The sequence below is a fragment of the Bos taurus genome, chromosome 24 (assembly GCF_002263795.3).
Source record: "Bos taurus isolate L1 Dominette 01449 registration number 42190680 breed Hereford chromosome 24, ARS-UCD2.0, whole genome shotgun sequence".
NCBI classification, from domain to species: domain Eukaryota; kingdom Metazoa; phylum Chordata; class Mammalia; order Artiodactyla; family Bovidae; genus Bos; species Bos taurus.
In genome coordinates this window covers 40,838,153-40,861,909 of record NC_037351.1, presented here as the reverse complement: position 1 = coordinate 40,861,909, position 23,757 = coordinate 40,838,153, and the positions used below count along the sequence as shown (strand labels likewise).

At 42.4% G+C, this 23,757-nt stretch overlaps 1 protein-coding gene across 6 annotated transcripts in view; it reads right to left on the bottom strand.

Moving 5' to 3' along the window:
• Window positions 1–23,757, bottom strand: part of PTPRM (protein tyrosine phosphatase receptor type M) — a 665,201-nt gene that overhangs the window by 133,312 nt on the left and 508,132 nt on the right. For 4 of the 6 annotated variants that reach the window (XM_059881042.1, XM_024984488.2, XM_024984489.2 and 1 more), the window contains 3 exons: window positions 6,245–6,396; window positions 1,406–1,480; window positions 1,148–1,174 (listed from right to left, as the gene is read on the bottom strand). In XM_059881042.1, the coding sequence (XP_059737025.1) occupies window positions 1,148–1,174; window positions 1,406–1,480; window positions 6,245–6,396 (254 nt within the window). The remainder of the gene's footprint in view (window positions 1–1,147; window positions 1,175–1,405; window positions 1,481–6,244; window positions 6,397–23,757) is intronic. The other 2 variants (XM_010818951.4, XM_005224296.5) reach the window with 1 other exon arrangement.

Below are 23,757 nucleotides of genomic sequence, written 5' to 3'. Positions count from 1 at the left end.
CTTAAGAGAAAGAGAAGCACAGGGGGAAAAATTATGTTGCCAAGATATAAACCCTGGATAGGAGAGTTATGAAGAAGGAAATGGCAATCCACTCCAGTAGTCTTGCTGGGAAAATCCCAGGGACAGAGGAGCCTGGAGGGCTGCAGTCCATGGGGTCACAAAGAGTCGGACACAACTGAGTGACTGAGCATGGAGAACTAGGAAGCAGGCCTGGCACAGTGGAGGCTGGAGCCCTGTCTACGATGGATGGTTGTGCACCTGGAAGTCATCCGTATGGTGCTCCTTCTCGGGAAGGTTAGTGATAGGAAGAAAGCAGCCTGGTACACCGGTTATGGTCTCAAAGACAACAGTGGCTCATGCTTGTTTGGGTCCATCACAGCTAGGTAACACCATTTCTCCTCCCCCTCCTTGTATTTGGACAAATGGGATTTTTTTCTTTATCTCCCACTGGGAACACTTCCTACTTTCATTGCATTCTGCCCGAAGGGGCTAACATTTTATTTCATTTCCAGTGACATCCTACACCTCGTAAACCATGTGATTATAAAGTGTCACCTTGTCATTCTGCTGTTGAGACCATCGGCTCCTCTGAAATCCCACTGCGTGACAGACACTTGGAAACGCTGGGGGTGCCCTGGGTGGCTCCGAGGAGGGGCAGGGGGCCTAAACTCTACTGTGATTATTTTTTTTTGCATAATGTTTGGCATAATTAGAAAAATGCTATTTTTGAAACAGCTGTTTTTAGTGCTCAGCAGTAAGTGACAATAATAATGAGCTATTTCCACATTTATGGCTGTCACACTGGACAGACTTCAGGTCTTATAGCTGAGTTTGGACATGCTGTGATTTTTCCTTGGGATCAAAATGACTGCAAAGTCTGAACCTGGCAAAGGAGAATGCTAGAGCTGGGTTCACTCATTGGAACCTTTCGGAATCATTCCCAGAACACACGCAGCAAACCCTTCTTATCAATGAGGACTGTTTGGAGAAAGTCTTTTTGTTATGCGCCCATCCCCGCCCCTCCAGACCAGCCACCACCCGCTGTCCTGGTTACAACTCCTGCATCAAACTCCCGTCTCCTATAGAGCGGCCACTGACTTTCGAAATTACTCCTGTAATGAACTGTGATAAAGGGAAATGTTCTCACCTAAAATTGCAGTTGGCACAAATGGGTCTGTCATACACCGTAAGCAGGTCAATGCAGAGAAAGTAAAAAGAGAGAGAACAGTGAATGATTGATGAAAGGCCCCCCCTCCCAGTCTTCCCGTAGAAGCCACAGAAAGCATCCGGTTACAGCACATCAAACACAGTAAGCTCCTCAAGCATCTTGGGCAGCAAAGTGAGCCCTGGGTGACTCTGAGTGCTCGGGGTGATGAAGAGATGCAACAGCGGAAAGATCTGTTACCTGGGTAATAGGAGTTGGGCACCGATGTGCTCAGGGTGTTGGTTTTCATGGTGAAGGACGATGGTGAAGACACAGCTGTAAATGAGAGACAGGCGTGTCAGTGGGGGCAGAGAGGCAATACCTGAAAGTACGGCCCTGAGGTCACGCATGGGAAACTGGGCTGGGTGGACTGTGGACCACAGAAACATCAGAGGTTCACCTGCGTCTCTGTGATGGATATTGTCCCTCTCCACCTGCCCTGCGGACTTACTTGTGCTTTAGAGCAGCGGTCCCCAACCTTTTTGGCCCCAGGGACTGGTTTCGTGAAAGGTAATTCTATCATGGACTGGGGGTGGGAGGGATGGTTTGGGGATGACTCAAGCACACTGGATTCGTTGTGCACTTCATTTCTACTATTATTACATCAGCTCCACCTCAGATCATCATCCTTGAGATTGGGGACACCTACTTTAGAGGACACGTACCCTTTCACCACTTAAAAGATTTTCTGACCCCACAAATGAAGGAAAATACCCACAACCACAGCCCCTTTCTGGATGCAGAAATTCATTACTCTCCCTTTTGACTCCTAGCCTTTGCTTGTAGGGGGTTTCCCTAGTGGCTCACACTGGTAAAGGATCCGCCTGCAGTGCAGGAGACCGAGGATGGATCCCTGAGTTGGAAAGATCCCCTGATGAAGAGAATGGCAACCCACTTCAGAATTCTTGCCTGGAGAACTCCATGGACAGAGGAGCCTGGTGGGCTGCAGTCCATGGGGCCACAAAGAGTCGGACAGAACTCAAGCAATGAACACTTTCACTTTTTTCACTTTGCTTGTAGAATTTTACCAAATGCTCAGCTGATTATTTACAACTAAGAGGATGAGAATGTGTCTACACATGGCTTTTGGAGAATGTTCCAAATGTCAATGTTTTTGCAATTTTCTAAATCCTCACCTTTCTCCTATTGTAGACACTGAGAGAACATTTCACAATATTCTATTTTATGAAAAATAAAGATGTTCCATATGTGTTATTTTTAACATGAAAGCTGCATGCCTACATGTTGGCCTATTAGGCCTTAAATTCTTAAAAACCTGCTTATTTTCCTTTGAAATCTTCCTCTGAAACACTCAAGCTTTAACTATTTACACCTTCTCTTTCCACTGTTATTAAGAGGTAAAGCCAACCCCATCCAATTTATCTGATCCCATTGAAAGTGGATATTTCCTATTTTTAAAGTAGTTTAACTCTCTTCAACATCTTAATTGATTAGTGCTTTAAAAACACTTTAATTTAATTAAAGCATAAGGATAAATGATTTGAATGTGCTTAAGTGCACAGGCTGGTTGATGTAAGTCTAAACTTTAATTCCTCCAATGTAGTTACATGGCTTATTTGATGCTGACATCCTGATCAGAACACTAATTAATACCACTTGTGTGTGTGCTCAGGCATGTCTGACTCTTGTGACCCCATGGACTGTATGTAGCCTGCCAGGTTCCCCTGTCCATGGGATTTTTCAGGCGAGAATACTGGAGTGGGTTGCCATTTCCTACTCCAGGGGATCTTCCCCACCCAGGGACTGAACCCGCATCTTCTGCATTGGTAGGCAGTTTCTTTACCTGCTGAGCCACTGGGGAATCCCTTAATGCCGCTTAAACAGGTGTTAAACGGGCCACTACCAACCAAGTCCCTGTGGTGACTGCATCTTATCTTTATTCTGAGGACACGCTGATACGTTTTCATTCTCTTGGAGTACTTCCCTTTCAGACAATGGTTTTTCCTGTGTTTATGTTTTAAAAGTACCGAATTAGTAAATGACGAAACTGGAAACTAGGCTGCCTGTCATTTATACTTTGCTAAAATAGAGAAGTGTCACATTTATGATGCATGTTTATGATAAATCTCCAGGAAAAAAAAAGAGAATGACTGATAAAAATAAGGAAGTAAAATGCCTGTTACCTGCTGACATTTGTATTTGTTTCGTAAAAATGTGCAAAATACAATGTGCAGATACAAAATAACTATGTCTCTTTTCACCTTTAAAAAATGTATTTAGAAACTTCTTTGTATAAAGATTAAACCCACCCCCACTCTCCATAACTACTTCCCCCTTGCTTTCTGCACATCTCCTGTTTGCTTTGGTGGACAGATTATTCCACACTGTTATAAATGTGCTCAGACTTATTTTTAAATTCTCCAACCTCAGTTTTCTCACTGTCTCATTCCTAAAAGGTACTCACCTCCCAACCCTGAAAGATCTCAAACCTGCCCAGGCTTGCAGTGGTTTAAGGCTAGAAGTCTAGTGGTCCAATGAGTACATTTCCTGAAAGTTTCCTCCTCCAGTAATTGTTCTTATGCAACAAAGGCATTGGGCTTCCCCGGTGGCTCAGTGGTAAAAAATCTGCCTGCAATGCTGGAGCCACAGGAGATACTGGTTTGATCCCTTGGTGGAGAAGATCCCCTGGAGAAGGGAATGGCAACCCACTCCAGTATTCTTGCCTGGAGAATTCCATGGACTGAGAAGCCTGGCGGGCTACAGTCTATGGGGTCGTAAAGAGTTGGACTGAAGTGACGCAGCACACATGCACGCACAGCACACGTTAAAGGCGTTAAGAGAATGTGGTGATGATGGAGTTTACCATTAGGGTCCCTGTGGATGGGATTCCATGAGACCCACCCATTGCTCAGAGAGTGGGGAAAAAAAAGCTTCTTCCTGTATCTCCTCCACTGGCTGCACTGATGGGAGAAACAAGTAATCCCTCATGGCCAGCAAGCCCCAAGGTGCCCCCAAGTCTGCAGCAGCCCTCTCGATAGGAGCAGTTTTGGATTCCCACAGATACATTCATTTTTAAAAAAGGCAATGCCAAACTAAATACCCTACCCAGAGGCAAATACCTTCTATTGCTCAAACTTCCAAAGCCTAGAAACTCTTAACGTAGGTTTCTGCTCTTTGGGTAAGTAAGCCCAGGTAAATTTATTTGTGAGCAATTTCACCATGACACAGAAGATTTGGAACATAAACAGGTGATCCTGGAAAGAGAGGACGTGTATCCGAACGGTCCCTCCACACCGATGTTCAAGAAGTAACTTGTTCAGTCGTTCAGTCCTATCTGACTCTTTGCAACTCCATGGACTACAGCGCACCAGGCTTCCCTGTCCTTCACTTTCTCCTGGAGCTTGCTCAAACTCATGTCCATTGAGTTCATTGAGATGCCATCCAACCATCTCATCTTCTGTTACCCCCCAACACAAATTCTCATCTTGTGTGTAGTGGGAAGGACTTCTCCCCTCAACCCTTCCACCCAACAAATGCATCCTCAGTTGCTTTATTTTGGCAGTGAAATGCATTACATACTTTCGAAATGAAAAAGATAGTATTTGCTACAAAAAAGCAGAGAAAAGTCTCCAAAAAAGGAAGGAATTTGTGGTGAACCTAAGGAAGGAATTTGTGGTAAACCTAAGTACCCCAGCAGAGAAGGCAATGGCACCCCACTCCAGTACTCTTGCCTGGAAAATGCCATGGATGGAGGAGCCTGGTAGGCTGCAGTCCATGGGGTCGCTAAGAGTCGGACACGACTGAGCGACTTCACTTTCACTTTCACTTAAGTACCCCAGATTCTGCCACCTACACTGAAAATAACACAAAAGGGCAAAGGACAGTGACCACGGATGAGGAGTGCGTCCCACCCGCCCAGGTGAGAGCGGCGTGTGCTGAAGTCCCATGCCAGAGAGTGGGGGTTGCAGGTGGATAAATAAATGTAGGACCTCTACCTGGTACAAGGTGGACAAGCGTAGCCACTGTGGAAAGAAAAAAGCAGGCCTTTCTATGAAGCTTTGCTGAATGTTGGGGGGAAAGGCAGGTGTGGGAGGAGACGGAGAAGAAGAAACCACATTGTGTGTGATGTGGGGAGGGCGCTGGCGGAGATGCTGATCGGAACACCCCAGGAGGGTGGTCAGGACAGGCGTGAGCACTGCACTGGGACCAGCCCTCTTCCAGCGGAGGCTGAGGGTCTGTGCCAAGCCCCCGCCTGTATTTTTATTACTGTTGGTGACAGCTCCCCTTAATCCATCCCGTTGTTGTCCAGCATCCTGATTTAATGCAGCCAGGGTCAGCAGCAGCCTTTGGGCATGAATTTCATGAAATGAGGAGACCTCTGACCTTGAACCCAGCAGGGCTGGGAACCACATCATCAGGCACAGCTTGTGGATTTATCTAGGTCCCCAAAAAGATCACCAGGGGATGAGGCCAGAAATACTGTCTGTATTTCCAACAATCCTTGTCATTGTTAGCTTCCTCAAATAGTGCCCTGTACCTGGATGGCAGGTGGTAGCACGGGAAGGTGTTAGCTGAGCTCCCTTTACCCACCTGGTGTGAGATGTAAGCCTTCTGAAGTGGAAATACAGTTTAACTTATTAATTGCCACTAATAGCCCTGTAATAAAGGCAGAACGTGTCAGCTAAACAAATAAACAATTAGCTTGTTACTGCCATTTAGTGAGCTGTTTTATAACAGGCTTCCCCCGTGTGGTTCCACACCTGGCTCGCTCACAAACAGGAGCTGAGGAACAGCAGGGAGGGTGGGAAGCAGGTGCTTCTGTGGGCGGGGAGGGCCGCCTTGGTGTCAGAGCTCTCAGGTCTTTACAGACACGTGGCCGTGGTTGCCTGTGCTCTGACCTGGTCCCGTTCCCCCCTCCCGCAGCATCGTTCCTAAGCCGCCGTGGCACATGGGGATGTGTCCAGCATCATCTGAAGGGACTGGCGAAATCAACAGGGCCTAAGGATTGTCTAGGGAGGTTTTGTTTCCTAACCCCCGGACCCCAGAGGTGCCCCGAAGGCAGGAAGGGCGCCCACTCACATCTCCCGTTGAGGTTGTGCGTGTCCATGAAGGAGAAGGCCTCGTCGCAGCTGGTGCCCTGCTCGGCATAGCTCTTGTCCATGGAGCTCACCATCACCGTCATCTCCTGCCGTGTGCTGCTCATTGTCTCCTTCCGCTTCTGGGCCAGTTTCCTTGGGACAGAGAGTTCATTATGTAGACACACGCAAGGATGGACCATGTGCCCTGACTGACGATTGGAACCAATGGTGTTCACGCTGGAGTGCATGAGTGAAAGGAGGAGGCTGCCAGGAGCCTGCATGAGCCTGCATGAGCCTCTGACCCTGCATGAGCCTGCATGAGCCTCTGACCCTCAGATGGCTGTGACATGGACCTAACCCCAAATGAACCCAGAGTGGTTCTCCAGCAATGCTGGTCAGCAGGGCCAGAAGGAAAAGAAAAGGCAAGTTGTTGGCTTTCCTGCAGGTCCGCAGAAGAATAATCCCCAGGCTTCCCCCAGCCCCTTGGTGAATGAGATGCAAAAAGGCCTTGGAAGGCAGGGAGAGCTCCAGGTCTTTGGGAGACAAAGGTTAAACCTTGGCCTTTGAATCATTCTCATTAACCACCAGAAGCTCATAATCTTTTAAGTTACAGAGACCAGGACAAAAGCTATAAAACCGAAGGGAAACTGACATTCACATACATGCATAAAACACACTTTATAGCTCTTACTACTGGAGGTTTTTGATGCATTCAGGACAGACAAGAATAGAATTAGTGATGCTTAAGAAGGTATAAAGTGAGAAGCTTTAAGAAGACCATAACACCGTAAAACCAAAAGTACGATGTCCTAAATATTCTAATTCTGCTTAAGCACTTAGCAGCGTTTACACAAGAAAACAGCAGCTATTTCCAGTAAATCATCTTGACTCTGACTGACCCAGGACACGGCACAATTTAAAATGAGCCGCATAATCAAAATCACCCCCATATTCGGTGATTACTAATGCAGTGTGAGGCATTGACAACATCAGACCATATGGATAACCTTTATTTTCATTTCCAAATGCCACATAATCCAAATGCTTTCTTGCCTGTAGTTATAATAATCTTTTGATTCATACTTAGAAGGCAGAACATTAATAAGTTGCCCCTTTTTTATTGCTAAAAGTTGTTGTGAAAAAAAGATACATTTTTAAACAGAAAAATGAAAATGATCTATAACTTCTATGACAACGTTAAAGTTGTAAAGATGGGAATATAAATTGGTGTAGCTACTGTGGAGAATGGTATGGAGTCTCCTCAAAAATCTAAATAGAGCTACCATATGATCCAGCAATCCCACCCCTGGGCATATAGCTGATGTATGCATTCCAATTCTAAAAGATACATACGCCCCATATTTATAGCAACACTATTCACAACAGCCAGGACATGGAGGCAACCTAAATGTCCATTGACAGATGAATGGATAAATAGAGATACATAATCACAGGCAAGAATACTGGAGTGGGTTGCCTTTTCCTTCTCCAGGGGATCTTCCCAACTCAGGGATTGAAACCTGGGTCTCCTGCATTGCAGGTGGATTCTTTACCATCTGAGCCACCAGGGAACTCCTCCCACCACACACAATATCTGAATATTACTCAGCCATAAAAAAGAATAAAATAATGCCATTATGCAGCAACATAGGTGGATGTAGAGATTATCATACCAGTGAAATCAGTCAGAGAAAGACAAATATCACATGGTATCGCTGATATGGGGATTTCCTGGTGGCTCAGATGGTGTAGACTATGCCTGCTATGTGAGACACCTGTGTTCGCTCCCTGGGTCAGGAAGATCCCCTGGAGAAGGGAATGGCAACCCACTCCAGTATTCTTGCCTGGAGAATTCCATGGACAGAGGAGCCTGGCGGGGTACAGTCCAGGGGGTAGTTTATACATGGAATATATAAATGATAGAAATGAACTTATTTGTAGGACAGACATAGGCTTACAGATATAGAAAATAAACTTATGGTTATCAAAGGGAAGGTGGGAGGGATAAGTTAGAAGTTTGAGATTTACATATACACACTATTATATATAAAACAGGTATCCAATAATGACCCACTATACAGGACATGGAACTATAGTCAGTATCTTATAATAACCTATAATGGAAAAAATCTAAAAAAGAATATGTATATTCATATCTTCATATATATATATATATATAAAACTGAATCATTTTGCTGTATACCTGAAACTAACAAGCATGGTAAGTCAACTATATTTCAAAAAAATTTTTTGAGATTATGCGTTTACAGTAAAAAGCTGTAAAGATTTTGCAAAGTAAGCGGCATGGTTCCTCTAGGTGCCAGCTTGCTGAACCTGCTTGTCTTCCCCAGGGCCCCCCTTTTCTCCAGACCATCAAGTGAGTCTGAGAGGCAGAATGCGGGCTTGGATATTCTCAACAGGTGTTCTGGGCAGAGGCAGCACTGACTCCAGGTCCACAGCTGCAGTTATGACAATACGATTTCTCTCCACCTCCAAGTCTGCCAGCTCACTGGAAAAGCACTCTTAAGCCAGGTTTCCCCAGGAGCGCTAAAGTGGAGGCCGGAGATAATTAGTGCCATTATTCAGGCATAAACGTCCCCTTTTTGCTGGAATTTCTTTAATGTGCTTCAGGCTGATTTATGCAGATAATTGCCTCAATATTCTCTTCTGTTCTGCCTATGAAGAGAGACACGGTCAAGTTTGCCAGACCTCCCTCCCTCTCTGTCTTCTCTTGTGTTTCTCTAATCCTTTCAGGTTAGGAGATGGCAGTGAAAGTGCTTCTTACCCCTGGTGAGATGAGGTGGTGGAGGGGGTGTGTGTGCAACAATAAAAGCCAAGCTTGTACCAGAAAGATCTTTCTCCTTTCTTACCTCCCCGTGTGTGAACTAACTTCAGTGAGGTCGCGCTACACACCCCACTGCTGATCTTCCTGAAGCACAAAAGATGGCCATTAAGGACTGGTGAGAACCTACTAAAACCAAGCAGAGGTCCAGTCTGGAGACTCACAGCTTTAAGCTCATGTCCATTAACCATACACTCTGTGCCTGTGAATTGTTAAAACCCGCCTCCCATGTCCTCAGCAAGCCTTCCTGCATTAACCTCACCATTTGACCACAGACACAGATGTCACTGGGAGCCAGGCAGACCTCACAAGGGAGTGAAACAGGTCTAAGATGATAAGGAGTGGTGGGTGCTGGAGAAGTGGAAGGGGAGACAGCCACTCAGCTCCAGAGGCTGGATGCCCCATAGAGGGCCCAGACGTTGTAAATCAGGAGAAACCCCAAATTCAGATTTTATAGGAATTGAATTTTAAGTATTGTCAAATAATTCAAATTAAAAAATTAAAAAGACTATGTGGTCCACAGAAAGATGTTTTTGGACACTTCTGCTCGCCACTAATACACACTTAGGAACTTAATTGTGTTGGAAAGGAAGAGCGTGGAAACCGCCATACAATGCACAGCTACTGTGTGGCACTGCTCTGTAAGCACTCTCTCATTTAATGCTGCTGCTGCTGCTGCGTTGCTTCAGTCGTGTCCGACTCTGTGCGACCCCATAGACGGCAGCCCACCAGGCTCCCCCGTCCCTGGGATTCTCCAGGCAGAACACTGGAGTGGGTTGCCATTTCCTTCTCCAATGCATGAAAGTGAAAAGTGAAAGTGAAGTCGCTCAGTTGTGTCCAACTCTTCTCGACCCCATGGACTGCAGCCTACCAGGCTCCTCCGTCCATGGGATTCTCCAGGCAAGAGTACTGGAGTGGGGTGCCATTGCTTTCTCCGCATTTAATTCTAGTGACGGTAAATAATCTGCCTGCAATGTGGGAGACCTGGGTTCGATCCCTGGGTTGGGAAGATCCCCTGGAGTAGGAAATGGCAACCCACTCCAATATTCTTGCCTGGAGAATTTCATGGACAGAGGAGCCTGGCAAGCTAAAGTCCATGAGATCGCAAAGAGCAGGACATGACTGAGCAACTAACACTCTGACTTTTACTTTTTTCAACCTGGTAAGAGCTATTCTTCTCGTTTTATAGATGAAGCTGAGTCTCAAGAAGTTAAACTGTCCAAATTGTGGAGGAGCTGGAATCACACCCCAGATCTCTCTTGACCCCAAAGGTACTTATTCTAGAACAATGTGCTTTGTCTAACAAAGTATTTCATTAATTTACATTTCCATACAAGTTACATTATAATTTTCACCAAATTGCTTTCAGGTGTGAATACTCCATCACCTCATGACTAAATATTATGCACTGTAAAAAGTAGGAATTAACAAAAAAAAGTAGTTGAATTAACAATTGTCATAGCAAAGCATTAGAAAAGAGTTTATCTACAACCTACTAATCAAAAGTAGCTTGCTTGGTCACAGACATTATGAGTCACTGCTTGGGATTTTTGGTTTTTCCTCATGTACAATTAAACACTGTATTCCATAATTAAGATGGTTGAGGAAGGTTAGATTTAGAATTGAGGGTTGGGAATGACTGGATAAATTGAAATTTATTCTCTTTCTTTTTTTCTCTATTTCTCTTTTGGACTTTGTGTTTCAGATCTGGTTTTTTTTTTTTTTTTTCTCAAGTGAAAACTTCTAAAACTGTCAGAAAAACATTGTGAACTTAATGAAATAGTGTTTTGTGCAGGAAAACTCCTAAAGTGGAGGCAATTTTTCTTTGCGATCTTATCTAAAGACACAGGTAAATTTATTTTCCATTTTGATTTTTAAGAAATGGTTTGTCTGAAATATTTAAACCTCCAATCTCTAAATTTGGATTGCATGAATCTCAAAGACCTTAGTAATAACAACAAGAACAAAATGTTCTTATAGACGTCAATGGAGCATAAAAAATTAAGGAGAAGACTTCGGTTTCTTGTTGGGTATGAAGGAGCTTGGAGGTCATTGCTCTGTCCTAAAAACAAGTAAAAAAGCTGAACAGACAATTGTTTGACTTAACTTGTAAGATAATTGATGTCACAGGGCAAATGACTGTCCCTCGAACTACAAACATGCAGATATGGAGAATCACAACTCACCAGAGCAGAAACGCACGAGCAGAAATCTATGTGAGAGTCAGCACTGAGGCTGAAAAACCCAAACTGTAATTGAATTACTGGAGGCTCAGTGTGGATCAGTCTGAGACTTAAAAACTCCAGCAGGGTCCAGACTTAACGGGGACCTCACACCTTTTTGAATTTTATCTTCAGGAGCCCTACCTGGTTCTCAAAGTAAAGACTGGAGGAAAAAAAATCACCTCTGGCTTTCAGCAGCAGGAGGAGGAAAGTAGCCAACTTGAATATGTTCAAAACATTCTATGCTTTTTAAAATAGTTGCCCTCAAGAATATTATTTTCCTAGAGGCTAACCTGTTGTGATTTTATCAGAGCCCTACCCAATCTAGGGGAAGGAAAGTTATCCAAACCCAGCCCCTTCCAGCCATCCTGTCCACCCAAGGAGGGGGCTGCTGAAGTGCCTGTGAAGGTCACAGCTCAGGACACAAATTCACTAAAAGGTTGAGACCCAATTGTGGGTCTCCTTGCCTCTCCAATAACTTACTATCATGTGACTAAAGACCTATTTGCAGAAATCCCTTTTCCCTGGTACATCAAGTCTGGACATCAGTAAAAAAAATTACAAGGCAGACTAAAAGGCAAACAACACAGTTTAGAGACAGAGGAACCACTGGGATAAGGCTCATATGGCAGGGATGGTGGAATTATCAGACTGGGAATTTAAAATAACTATGAGTTATAGGCTAAAGCCTCTAATGGATAAGAAGACAACACTCAAGAATAGATGGAAAACAAAAGAAGCAAAAACATATTACCAAGTGAAAGAGACCAATCTGAAAAGGTTCACTATACTTTATGCTTGGTTTTGCTGTAAACCTAAAACTGCTCTAAAAAATAAATTCTATCAAAAAACCCTGTATGCGAGACAGCAAAAGAGACACAGATGTATAGAACAGTCTTTTGGACTCTGTGGGAGACGGAGACGGGGGATGATTTGGGAGAATGGCATTAAAACACATATAATATCATATAAGAAATGAATTGCCAGTCCAGGTTCAATGCAGGATACAGGAAGCTTGGGGCTGGTGCACTGGGATGACCCAGAGGGATGGTATGGGGAGGGAGGTGGGAGGGGGGTTCAGGATGGGGAACACGTGTACACCTGTGGCAGATTCATGTTGATATATGGCAAAACCAATACAATATTGTAAAGTAAAATAATAATAATAAAATAAAAAATAAAATAAAAGGGAGGGAATGTAAAACAAAAAACAAAAAACCCTATAATACTGCTTGGGAAAAAATTAAAAGGGAGGAAAAACATAGTTATAGCCCTAAATTTCCCAACTAGAACAAAAGAGAAGGAAAGAAATGTGGGATGAAGTCAAATGAAAAGGATGGCCCTTCATGAATATTCTATTCAAATATTTCTCTTATATTTCTTTCCTGGCATAAAAATAAAAACAAGAAACAAGGGCAAGGGAAAGGGAAGAGAAATCCTTGGCAAGTTATTAACTATGTGACAGGCATGAATCAGAGTCGGTAAAGAGAACATGGTGAAGAACGATGTCTTCAGCATCATGTCCTATGGGAGAAGAGTAGCAGGACAATGGCCACCAGTTAGGAGACCCAAGTGTAGCACGGGTGGGGGAAAAACAGAAATAACTCTTCCTTCTCCTTGTTTCCTCCCTGAACCTGAACTGAGTGGTGTTTCTCAGAGGATCAGGATGGGAGCAGATTTAAGGGGAAGGAATACAAAGGTCAACTTCAGTTCAGACCTTAGTCTCACCCATGGTTAATTGCAACTCAGGGTTATAGGACATGATTCTCCAACGAGCCTGACTTGTCCATCTCTATTAGAGGCCCTGCCATGTTGGGTTACACCAACAGAGACTGTGACAGACAAAAATTGGTAACACTGACCTGAAGGTCAATGCTTGGTTATAAAAAAGGCGTCTTCATTTTAAAATGATCTGTCATTTGAAATTCTACAGGGCAGGCAAAACTTGAGGATTTGCAGATCGCATATAGACATAAGGGAAAGGCAAAAGGCTTTCTGGTTCTGGATTCTACAATTAAGTGTGTGCTTCGACTTAATTAAGGATGGGGGCAGAGGCTGGAACGGAGAAGAAGTATTTAATTTTTCCTCACAGTAGGGAAGAAATAGATATTGGTTGAGTCAAAGAATGCATACATTATACCAAATTGCCCAGATTCAGCTGAATAAACCTCAATGAATAGGGAGCTGTCACCTCAAAGATGGATCTGTGAGGGCTACCAGATGATATTGTTTTTAAAGGTAAAATGTTAAGGAAAAGGAAACAAATGGTCCTATGTTTTAAATATCAATATTTTCAATGCAAAAGTACCATCACTACAATAGCTGATAGAAAAACAATGAGGGTAACAATTACCGAAAGTTCTGTAGGACTTGAGATAAATCAGAGATGTTACATGCGTTAACTCTTAGTTCTCACAACAACCAGTGAGGAAATTGCTATTATCCCAGTCTTAGAGAGAGGGAAATTGAGGCATGGTGGTGTTAAGTTGCCCACGACCACATGGCCAGACGACTTGAGACCTCTGGCATAGTTTCCTGCATTGAGATAAAACCATCTTCATAAGACTCAATGGCATCACCAAGCAAACTTTATTGGTTGCTTAAATTCAGACACAGAAAATAAAGGCTGGTTTTCCTTACCAGCTAGGATTTGCAGCTGTCAACCAAGTTAAGAGTGTTCTTTTTTAAAGATTTTTTTTTTTTGATGTGGACTATTTTTGAATTCTTTATTGAATTTGTTACAATATTGTTTCTGTTTTATATTTTGGTTTTTTGGCTGTGAGGCATGTGGGATCTTAGTTCCCCAACCAGGGATTGAATCTGTGTCCCCTGCACTGGAAAGCAAAGTCTTAACCACAGGATAGTCAGGGAAGTCCCTGGATTGTTCTTCTAACAAGGCTGCTCACTGCATCATCCCCTGAGAAACCACTACATCCATGTCTTGTAGATGCTCATCATCCACCCAGCTGCCTTCCAGTTCTCACTGACTAGTACACATGGCCTGTATTAATCACAAAGAAAAGAGTTTCACATTGAGACAAGTCAGCCTTTGGACCTTGGTTAGGTCTTTTTCAGAGTTCACCTCTTGACGTTGTGATGAGATGACCTGATAGGCTGCTGTGGCCGCTGGCAGACTGGGAGAGGGCCTTAGACATGGCTTTCCTCCCCAGCAACTGAGAAGTGGGGACTTATTTCATTAGTTCAGTTCAGTTCATTTGCTCAGTCGTGTCCGACTTTTTGCGACCCCATGAATCGCAGCATGCTAGGCCTCCCTGTCCATCACCAACTCCTGGAGCCTACTCAAACTCATGTCCGTTGAGTCGGTGATGCCTTCCAACCATCTTATCCTTTGTTGTCCCCTTCTCCTCCCCCCTGCAATCTTTCCCAGCATCAGGGTCTTTTCAAATAAGTCAGTTCTTCGCATCAGGTGGCCAAAGTATTGGAGTTTCAACTTTAGCACCAGTCCTTCCAATGAATACTCAGGGTTGATCTCCTTTAGGATGGACTGGTTGGATCTCCTTGCAGTCCAAGGGACTCTCAAGAGTCTTCTCCAACACCACAGTTCAAAAGCATCAATTCTTCAGCATTCAGCTTTCTTCACAGTCCAACTCTCACATCCATACATGACTACTGGAAAAACCATAGCTTTGACGAGACAGACTTTGTTGGCAAAGTAATGTCTCTGCTTTTTGACATGCTCTCTAGGTTGGTCATAATTTTTCTTCCAAGGATCAAGCGTCTTTTAATTTCATGGCTGCAGTCATTGCAGAATCTGCAGTGATTCTGGAGCCCAAAAGAATAAAGTCAGTCACTGTTTCCACTGTTTCCCATCTATTTGCCATGAAGTGATGGGACCAGATGCCATGATCTTAGTTTTCTGAATGTTGAGTTTTAAGCCAACTTTTTCACTCTCCTCTTTCATTTTCATCAAGAGGCTCTTAAGTTCTTCTTCGCTTTCTGCCATAAGTGTGGTGTCATCTGCGTATCTGAGGTTACTGATATTTCTCCTGGCAATCTTGATTCCAGCTTGTGCTTCATCCAGCCTGGTATTTCACATGATGTACTCTGCATATAAGTTAAATAAGCAGGATGACAACATACAGCTTTGATGTACTCCTTTCCCGATGTGGAACCAGTCTGTTGTTCCATGCCCAGTTCTAACTGTTGCTTCTTGACCTGCGTACAGATTTCTCAGGAGGCAGGTGGTCTGGTATTTCCATCTCTTGAAGAATTTTCCACAGTTTATTGTGATCCACACAGTCAAAGGCTTTGGCATAGTCAATAAAGCAGAAATAGATGTTTTTTCTGGAACTCTCCTGCTTTTTCCATGATCCAGCAGATGTTGGCAATTTGATCTCTGGTTCCTCTGCCTTTTCTAAAACCAGCTTGAATATCTGGAAGTTCATGGTTCACATATTGTTGAAGCCTGGCTTGGAGAATTTTGAGCATTACTTTGCCAGAGTGTAAGATGAGTGCAATTGTGCGGTAGTTTGAGCATTCTTTGGCATTGCCTTTCTTTGGGATTGGAATGAAAACTGACCTTTTCCAGTCCTGTGGCCACTGCTGAGTTTTCCAAATTTGCTGACATATTGAGTGAAGCACTTTCACAGCATCATCTTTCAGAATTTGAAATAGCTCACCTGGAATTCCATCACCTCCACTAGCTTTGTCCGTAGTGATGCTTCCTAAGGCCCACTTGACTTCATATTCCAGGATGTCTGGCTCTAGGTGAGTGATCACACCATTGTGATTATCTGGGACATGAAGATCTTTTTTGTATAGTTCTTCTGTGTATTCTTGCCACCTCTTCTTAATATCTTCTGCCTCTGTTAGGTCCATGTCATTTCTGTATTTTATTGTGCCCATCTTTGTATGAAATGTTCCCTTGGTAGCTCTAGTTTTCTTGAAGAGATCTTTAGTCTTTTCCATTCTATCGTTTCCCTCTATTTCTTTGCATTAATCACTGAGGAAGGCTTTCTTATCTCTCCTTGCGTTTCTCTGGAACTCTGCATTCAAATGGGTTTATCTTTCCTTTTCTCCTTTGTCTTTTGCTTCCCCTTTTCACAGCTATTTGTAAGGCCTCCTCAGACAACCATTTTGCTTTTTTTTTCATTTCTTTTTCTTGGGGATGGTCTTGATCATTGCCTCCTGTACTGTGTCACGAACCTCCATCCATAGTTCTCAGGCACTCTGTCTATCAGATCTAATCCTTGAATCTATTTGTCACTTCCAATGTATAATCGTAAGGGATTTGCTTTAGGTCATACCTGAATGGTCTAGTGGATTTCCCTACTTTCTTCAATTTAAGTCTGAATTTGGCAATAAGGAGTTCATGATCTGAGTTCATGATTTCATTAACCTATCACTTAAGACTACAGCTTTGTTTTGGGTCACCCAGTGGCAAAGATGACCTAGACTGCTCCACTGACTGGTCAGGGTGTCTGCAAGGGACACAGGCCAGGAAAGAGGAACAAACTCAGTGGACCTCTTAGGCAAGTAGCTGTTAGGTTATCTGTCCACACGTACACACACATAACCATAAGCATTTCATGGTGAAAAGGCTCAAATAATGAGTCATATTATACAAACATGATGAAAAATTAGCCTTTCTCAAACTTAGAAGCTGTAAAAGAAAAATTTGGAAAAGGTTGACTTTCATTTAAAAGAAGTTGAAATTACATGTATTACAATCTAGAATCACTTCAAAAATCATGTATATCTTTCATATGACTCTGATGATGTCAATTATCACAAATTACAATTAAAAAGGTACTAGGAAAGTATTGTTTATTGTGAGAAAATTCACAGACTCATATGTTGAACAAACACGTGGGGACAAAATAATTCCAATACCCTGTGTTTTATTTTTGGCATTAACAGAATTAGGAATGGAATCTGCTATTTTCTGGAGGGAGTCCAAATACCCAAAGCTTTTTAACAGTAGAGTGTTTGATAAAACTTGTCCTCCCCCTTGAATTTCAAAGGAACCTCTGATTGGAAAGCATTATCTGGATATGGTTAGGGAGCCATCATTTTTATGCTCAGCCAACAGGTATTTTACTGTGCTTCTCAGCAAATGTTAGTGTCCACTGTATGAGGGTTAGGCTTTTAATTCTTTTGCTTGCTGTATATCCTGTCCTAGAACTGTACTAGGACAAATATTTCTAGGGGACTTCCCTGGTGATCCAGTCGTTAAGACTCCATGCTTGCAATGCCAGGGGCATGGGTTCGATCCCTGGTTGGGGAACTATGATCCCACATGCTGTGTGGTGCAGCCAAAAAATAATAACATAAAATAAAGAGCTGTTTTCCACTAGAAATCTAAAGACCTGTCTTCCACTAGAAATCAGGTTCTACTGTCAGCTAAGATCTGTCGATCAAAGGCAATTAAGAAAAAAAAAAAAACATACTCAACTTATACTTGTCTATATTTGTTCTTTTTATTTATTTTAAAAAATTTTTTATTGAGGTATGGTTGATTTACAGTATTATATGTTTCAGGTATACAACATAGCAGTTCACAATTTTTAAAGATTATGCTCCATTTATAGTTATTATAAAATATTGGCTCTATTCCCTGTGCTGTATAAGGTATCCTTGCAGCTTATTTATTTTATACACTGTACTTCGTATCTCTTAATCCCCTACCCTTATCTTGCCTCTCCCCACTGGTAACTGCTTTTCTCTGTATCAGAATCTATTTCTTTTTTGTTATATTCACTAGTTTGTTGTATTTTTTAGATTCCACTTATAAGTAATGTCATACAGTATTTATCCTCTGCCTGACTTATTTCACTTAACGTAACACCCTCCAAATCAATCCATGATGTTTCAAATGGCAAGATTTCATTTTTAATGGCTGAGCAGTATTCCATAATATATACACAGCTGTATGTTCGTATATGCATGTGTTTACACACCACATTTTCTTTCTCCATTCATCTGTTGGTGGACACTTACACTGCTTCTATATCTTGCCAATTGTAAATAATGCTACCATGCACGTTGGGGTCATGTATTTTTTTTTTTTTTTTTTGGGTTGCTTGTTTTTAAATTTATTTTTTAATTGAAGGATAATTGCTTTATAGAATTTTGTTGTTTTCTGTCAAATTCCAGTTATCTGATTCAACATATTATTTCCTAATTATAGAAATATAGGATGAACATTACTGTGTGTGAGAGGGACAGATAAGAGAGACTCTGACTCTGATGCACATCTAATCAATCTGAAGGTCCCCGGGTCAGTACTTGGAACTGACACGTGCTGCCCATGGCTAAATCCTCTAGCTTCTAGTTCATGTTAAGAATGGAAAGGACCCTTGGCAAATGTAGCAGCTTGAAAACATATAACATGGATGAAGATGTTTTCCTTGAATTTTTCTAAGTGATAAAGAGGAACTGAAAAAACTCCCACAACTCTTGCTTTGGGCTAACTTGAACTTAACATTACCCCTATAACAGCCCAGAAGGAAAAACCATTGGGTAAAACCTGAAATACACTTAATGATCACTCTCCATTCTTCCTATCTGCTCGGGTCTCTTCCCCACTTCCCTCGTTATTTTTCTGACCAAACAGAAATTCCCTGTGAGCCCAGCTTTTCCCTACACTCCCCACCCCCCACTCTCTATCTGGCCTGGAGCGTGAGAGCTCCTGTTTTGTAACTGTTTGATGACAGTGTCAGCTGCCTCCTCTGAAAAGAGGCTTCAGAGAGGACCAACACACACACACAGACACACAGACAGGCACACACACACTCTGCTCTTCTGACATACACATCTTCCACTTGGGAGTAACTCACAGCTCATACAAGCATCTACAGTACTTTCCCAGACCAGCTGAAGATTCTGAAACATTAAAAAAAAGTCAGCAGTAAAAATAATAGATGCAGGATCTGTCATCCTTAGTAATATTTTTGTTTAGTTTTATTTCTCACATCAGGGCCATATGAATCCAGGGGGACAGGGACCAGCAACAGCACAGAAAATAGGAAGCGGGTGCAGCCCTCAACAGAGCAAGATGGGAATAACGTGGCATTAGTGCGAGCCGGTCCCTGCTCACTTGGCTAATGTTGCTGAATTCCGTGTGTGCACATTATCTTGAAATTTAATGCTTTCAAAAATGTCACTCTTCCGCAAGACTAAATTGGTATACTGTTTATCCTCCATCAGACTATAAATAAGAGTGAGAAAGAGGAATTTTTAATGTGTGTCATATCAGAATAGCACCTCCAGTTTCCTCTTGAAGAAGTTTGTTAAGCTCACTAAAAAATTGGAGTGCTTGTCTAATAAAAACAGAGCAAACCATTGGTGTCAGCACGCAGGGAAACTGAAGTCCAATAAACAAGAAAATTGTGTGTTCTGTATCTGAATGAAGCAGGGACTTTATCATAAAAGCCAGGTGACCTCTTGGAGACGCAGAGTTAAGTATCCAAGAAGTTCATAAATGTGCAGGATGAACATTTTCCACAACATAACTCTATTCAAAGTTAAATAAATATAATAGAAATACAATATAATATAAATATAAAAAATAAATATAATATAGATAAAATATAGCTGCTGGTTAATTTATTCAGGGGTAAATACAGCCTGATCCTTTAGGGGCTCTAGCAACCTGCACAGAACACAACCACCAAGAGCAACTGTTTGAGAAGCGCCAGCTTTACTGTTTCATCACTTACAGGCATTACTGTGGTCAGTTGGGACTGTGCAGGTAGCTCAGGGGTAAAGAACCTGCCTGCCAATGTAGGAGATGGGGGTTTGATCCCTGGGTCAGGAAATGGGCACCTACTCCAGATTCTTGCTTGGAGAAGCCCACCAATAGAGCAGCCTGGCAGGCTACAGTCCATGGGGTTGCAAAGAGTCAGAGAGGACCGAAAAACTAAGCAACAACATCAGTGGTCAGCTGACCAGTCATCTGACCTTTCTAAAACATCAATTTATATACCAACCACTCTTCCCAATTCAGCTCTATCTTTTCTTATTAACTGATTCTAAACAATGGTCACTTTATTGAAAACAATCATTTTCCTCATGGAAAAATATAAAAGTCATTCTTAAAACATTTTTCATCTGATTTTTAATTCAGTTCAGTTCAGTTCAGTCTCTCAGTCGTGCCCTGACTCTTTGCAACCCCATGAACTGCAACATGCCAGGCCTCCCTGTCCATCACCAACTCCCGGTTTTGAATTAAGTTTCTCTTTTTTATAGAACAAGGTAAGGCTAACTACTTTGTTTTAGTACTTTGGTACATTGGTAGGGAAAGGTTCTTACTTGTTATGAGAGATGTGAAAAGGAAATAATCTGGCTTTTATATACTATTTCTTTATTATGTATGTGTATATGGGGGGTATGATGTGAAACTGGAATTTTTTTCAAAATTAAAATGAATTCTTCAAAGAAATACAAAAGTTGTACTAAATTATCATATTTAACCAAGTTGTGTTTCCCCACATACTCACTAACGCTCGATTTCAGTCAAAAACTTTTGCCAATTTGATGTGTAAAACAATGGCATCTCATGTTGTATAGATCAGCATGTACCTAATTACATGTAAGGTTGAATACATTTTCAAATGTCACTTAGCCATACATTGATATTCTGTAAGTTGCCTATGTATATTTCATACCCATTTTTACATTTCAGTTTGTCTTTTCTTATTGATGTCTAGATTTTTTTTTATAGTTAGGCCACTAGTATTTCAATATATAAATATTAAGAATATTTTCTTCTAATCTGTAGCTTGTTTTAAAGTTTTGTTTATGGTGTGCTTGGGTATATAGAAGTTTACGATTATTTCCATGATGGTTTTAGGGCACTCCTTACTCTGAGATCACTTTATTATATGCAGTGCTCTTTCTCTTCTTAGTGACAGAGACAAAAGGGATGGATTAGACGTGAGGCTTCTCAGGTTCTGCGTAAAGATAAGCAGACAACAACTTTCAAGAAGGTGGTGAAAGCAGCTGACACAGGTCTAGAAGGAACCAGATTCACCGAGCACCCCTGTAGCCAGATCGTGTTGTCTAAATGCCATCACCCACTGAAAAACCCTAAGGTTTCTTGGGGAAATGTCCATTTTCACAGGGTAGACAACGCACTAGATGAGTTGAGACCATCCTGTTGGACCAGACAACATGGGAACTCACAAAGATTTCTGGAGTCATGTTGAAAGGACACAAGAGACAACCTGAAGGGGCTCCTCCGGCCAAAGAGGAGATGCTCCGAACATGCAAACACTAGTTACTGTAAAGTGTTCAAACACATTAAATATGTTAAAATCCCTCAGCCCATAATGGTACTACTTGTTATGACACCAATTCATTCTGAAACTGGAACATAGAGGGAATGAATTAAATGTTTATCTCAAGTTTCCTATAGAAAATACATTTCAAGATAACCAAACATTTGAGCCAAGACAGCATTTAATAAATATGGATGCAGTGATGGAATTAGGATGTCACCGTTTTGAAACCCCTTAAAAAATAATAGATCTAGGCAATCATCATCAGTAACTTTAAAAACCATTAAGTGAAAGGCTGAGGTGGAACTTTATAACACATGGATCAGGTTGGCAAAAACAGCACCCAGTAATCAATCTGAGTGCTGCGTGCTTTCCCATGCAGCATGACCGTGAGCAGTTCCAACCAAAACAAGGAGCCGATTCAGTTCCCGCTCTCGCCCAGATCACCGGAAGCACGGGTGATGAGAGGGCAGCCTAGATGAGAACACGTCAGCCAACTTAGAACATGGGCGATTCCACAGGATGAAGGGCTCATTCAACAAACAAACGAGGGTGGGCAGAACAGGGGAGTCCACGTTATGAATGAAGACACACCTGTGAAAGGCAAAAGCCAGGTCTCCAGTCCTTTACTTCATTTATTCCAAACCATTCTGACCAAGACCTCCAGCTTGACAAGCTCAGAGTCAGAACTAACTTTCATGGGGACAACTGGGTTTTTTCTGTGTTTCTGTGGAAATTCATAGAAAAATGAATTGAGATGCATCTGCCATATGAAGCCTCTGAAGTGACTGTTCTGAAGGCTGAGTTCAGAAGTAACAAAGAGGCTGATTTCTGCAAACAGAAAGATAGCCTTCCTTTTAACTGAGCACTCATCCTGAAAGGCGGTTCTCCTTTTCCTCATTAACCGTCTTTCCCCTTTTCTTGTGATTGAAGAGTCACGTGATTTAAATAAAAATCGAGAAACTGAGCCAGCTCAGGTGACGGCTGTATGATTCGTAGGAGCAAATAACACAGACATGAAAGACATTCTTCTGCAATGTATGACAGACTTTCAAATTATCCTTCTCTAACTAATTAGCATTTTAGAAAAATTGGGTTTAATCATTAAAGAAGCCATCTGCTTATCCAGGAGCTGTCTAGTGAATACTGCTGGCAACTTTCAGGGGAGACGTACCTGGCAGGTACTGCATTTTCTTTTGATTTCTGAAGCAAAGAGAAAGATGGCCATCCCCCTTCCCACCCCCAACTAATTCAAACATAGTGACCTATCTGTGTGGTGCTATGGTGTGCCTCACACACTTCAAAGAGTTAAGGGGGAAGAGACAGGGTGGGAGGTATTTGAAAGCTTCCCTTTCATAGATTATACACACAGAAGAGGTTTGTGGCTTTGTTTAATTTACAGATCACCTACCTCCCCATGGAATGGCATGACACAGACTTATACGGCACTTGACGTAAATCACAACTGGTATTGCGAGGGGTACTGTCATGAGCAGTTGGGACAGTGAAGACCTCTTGGGGGTGGTGCCCTGCTGTGCTCAGTTGCTAAGTTGTGTCCAACTCTTTGACTCTCTGAGACCCCAAGGACTGTATGGAGCCTGCCAGGCTCCTGTGTTCATGGGATTTTCCAGGCAAGAATACTGGAATGGGTTGCCATTTCCTTCACCAGAAGATCTTCTGCACCCAGGGATTGAACCTGTGTCTCCTGCATCGGCAGGTGGATTCTTTACCTCTGCACCACCTGGAAAACCCCTTGGAGGTGCGGGGAATAGCAAAAACAGTCCAAATCATCCTCAGTCACACACATATTTCTTTCTCAATCCTGTGATTTGGGGTTGTGTGCAAAGGAATGTTCTACCATGAAGGGTCTTGCTCCTTGGGTCATAGGGAGAATGCTCAGGATTTCATCTGCTGAGGAGGTAGAGACCTACAAAAACTATGTGAAAATTCTCTGCAATATTTGGGGCTCATATGAAGATGGAGAGCCTGGAAAACTATTTGCTAAAACATCTGCTGGAAAGATGGGTTAAATTTCTACTCAGCATCTCTAGGCCACTGACTTGAAGCTCCCTTAACATTTCATTCTGACAAAATACAATCATTAATTCTTATAATTACTATCATACGGCTATGCATTTCAGAGTTTATAATTAGTCAACCAACTTTTAACCAAACACATTGGGTTTGAGCTCCCTACATACACAGTGAA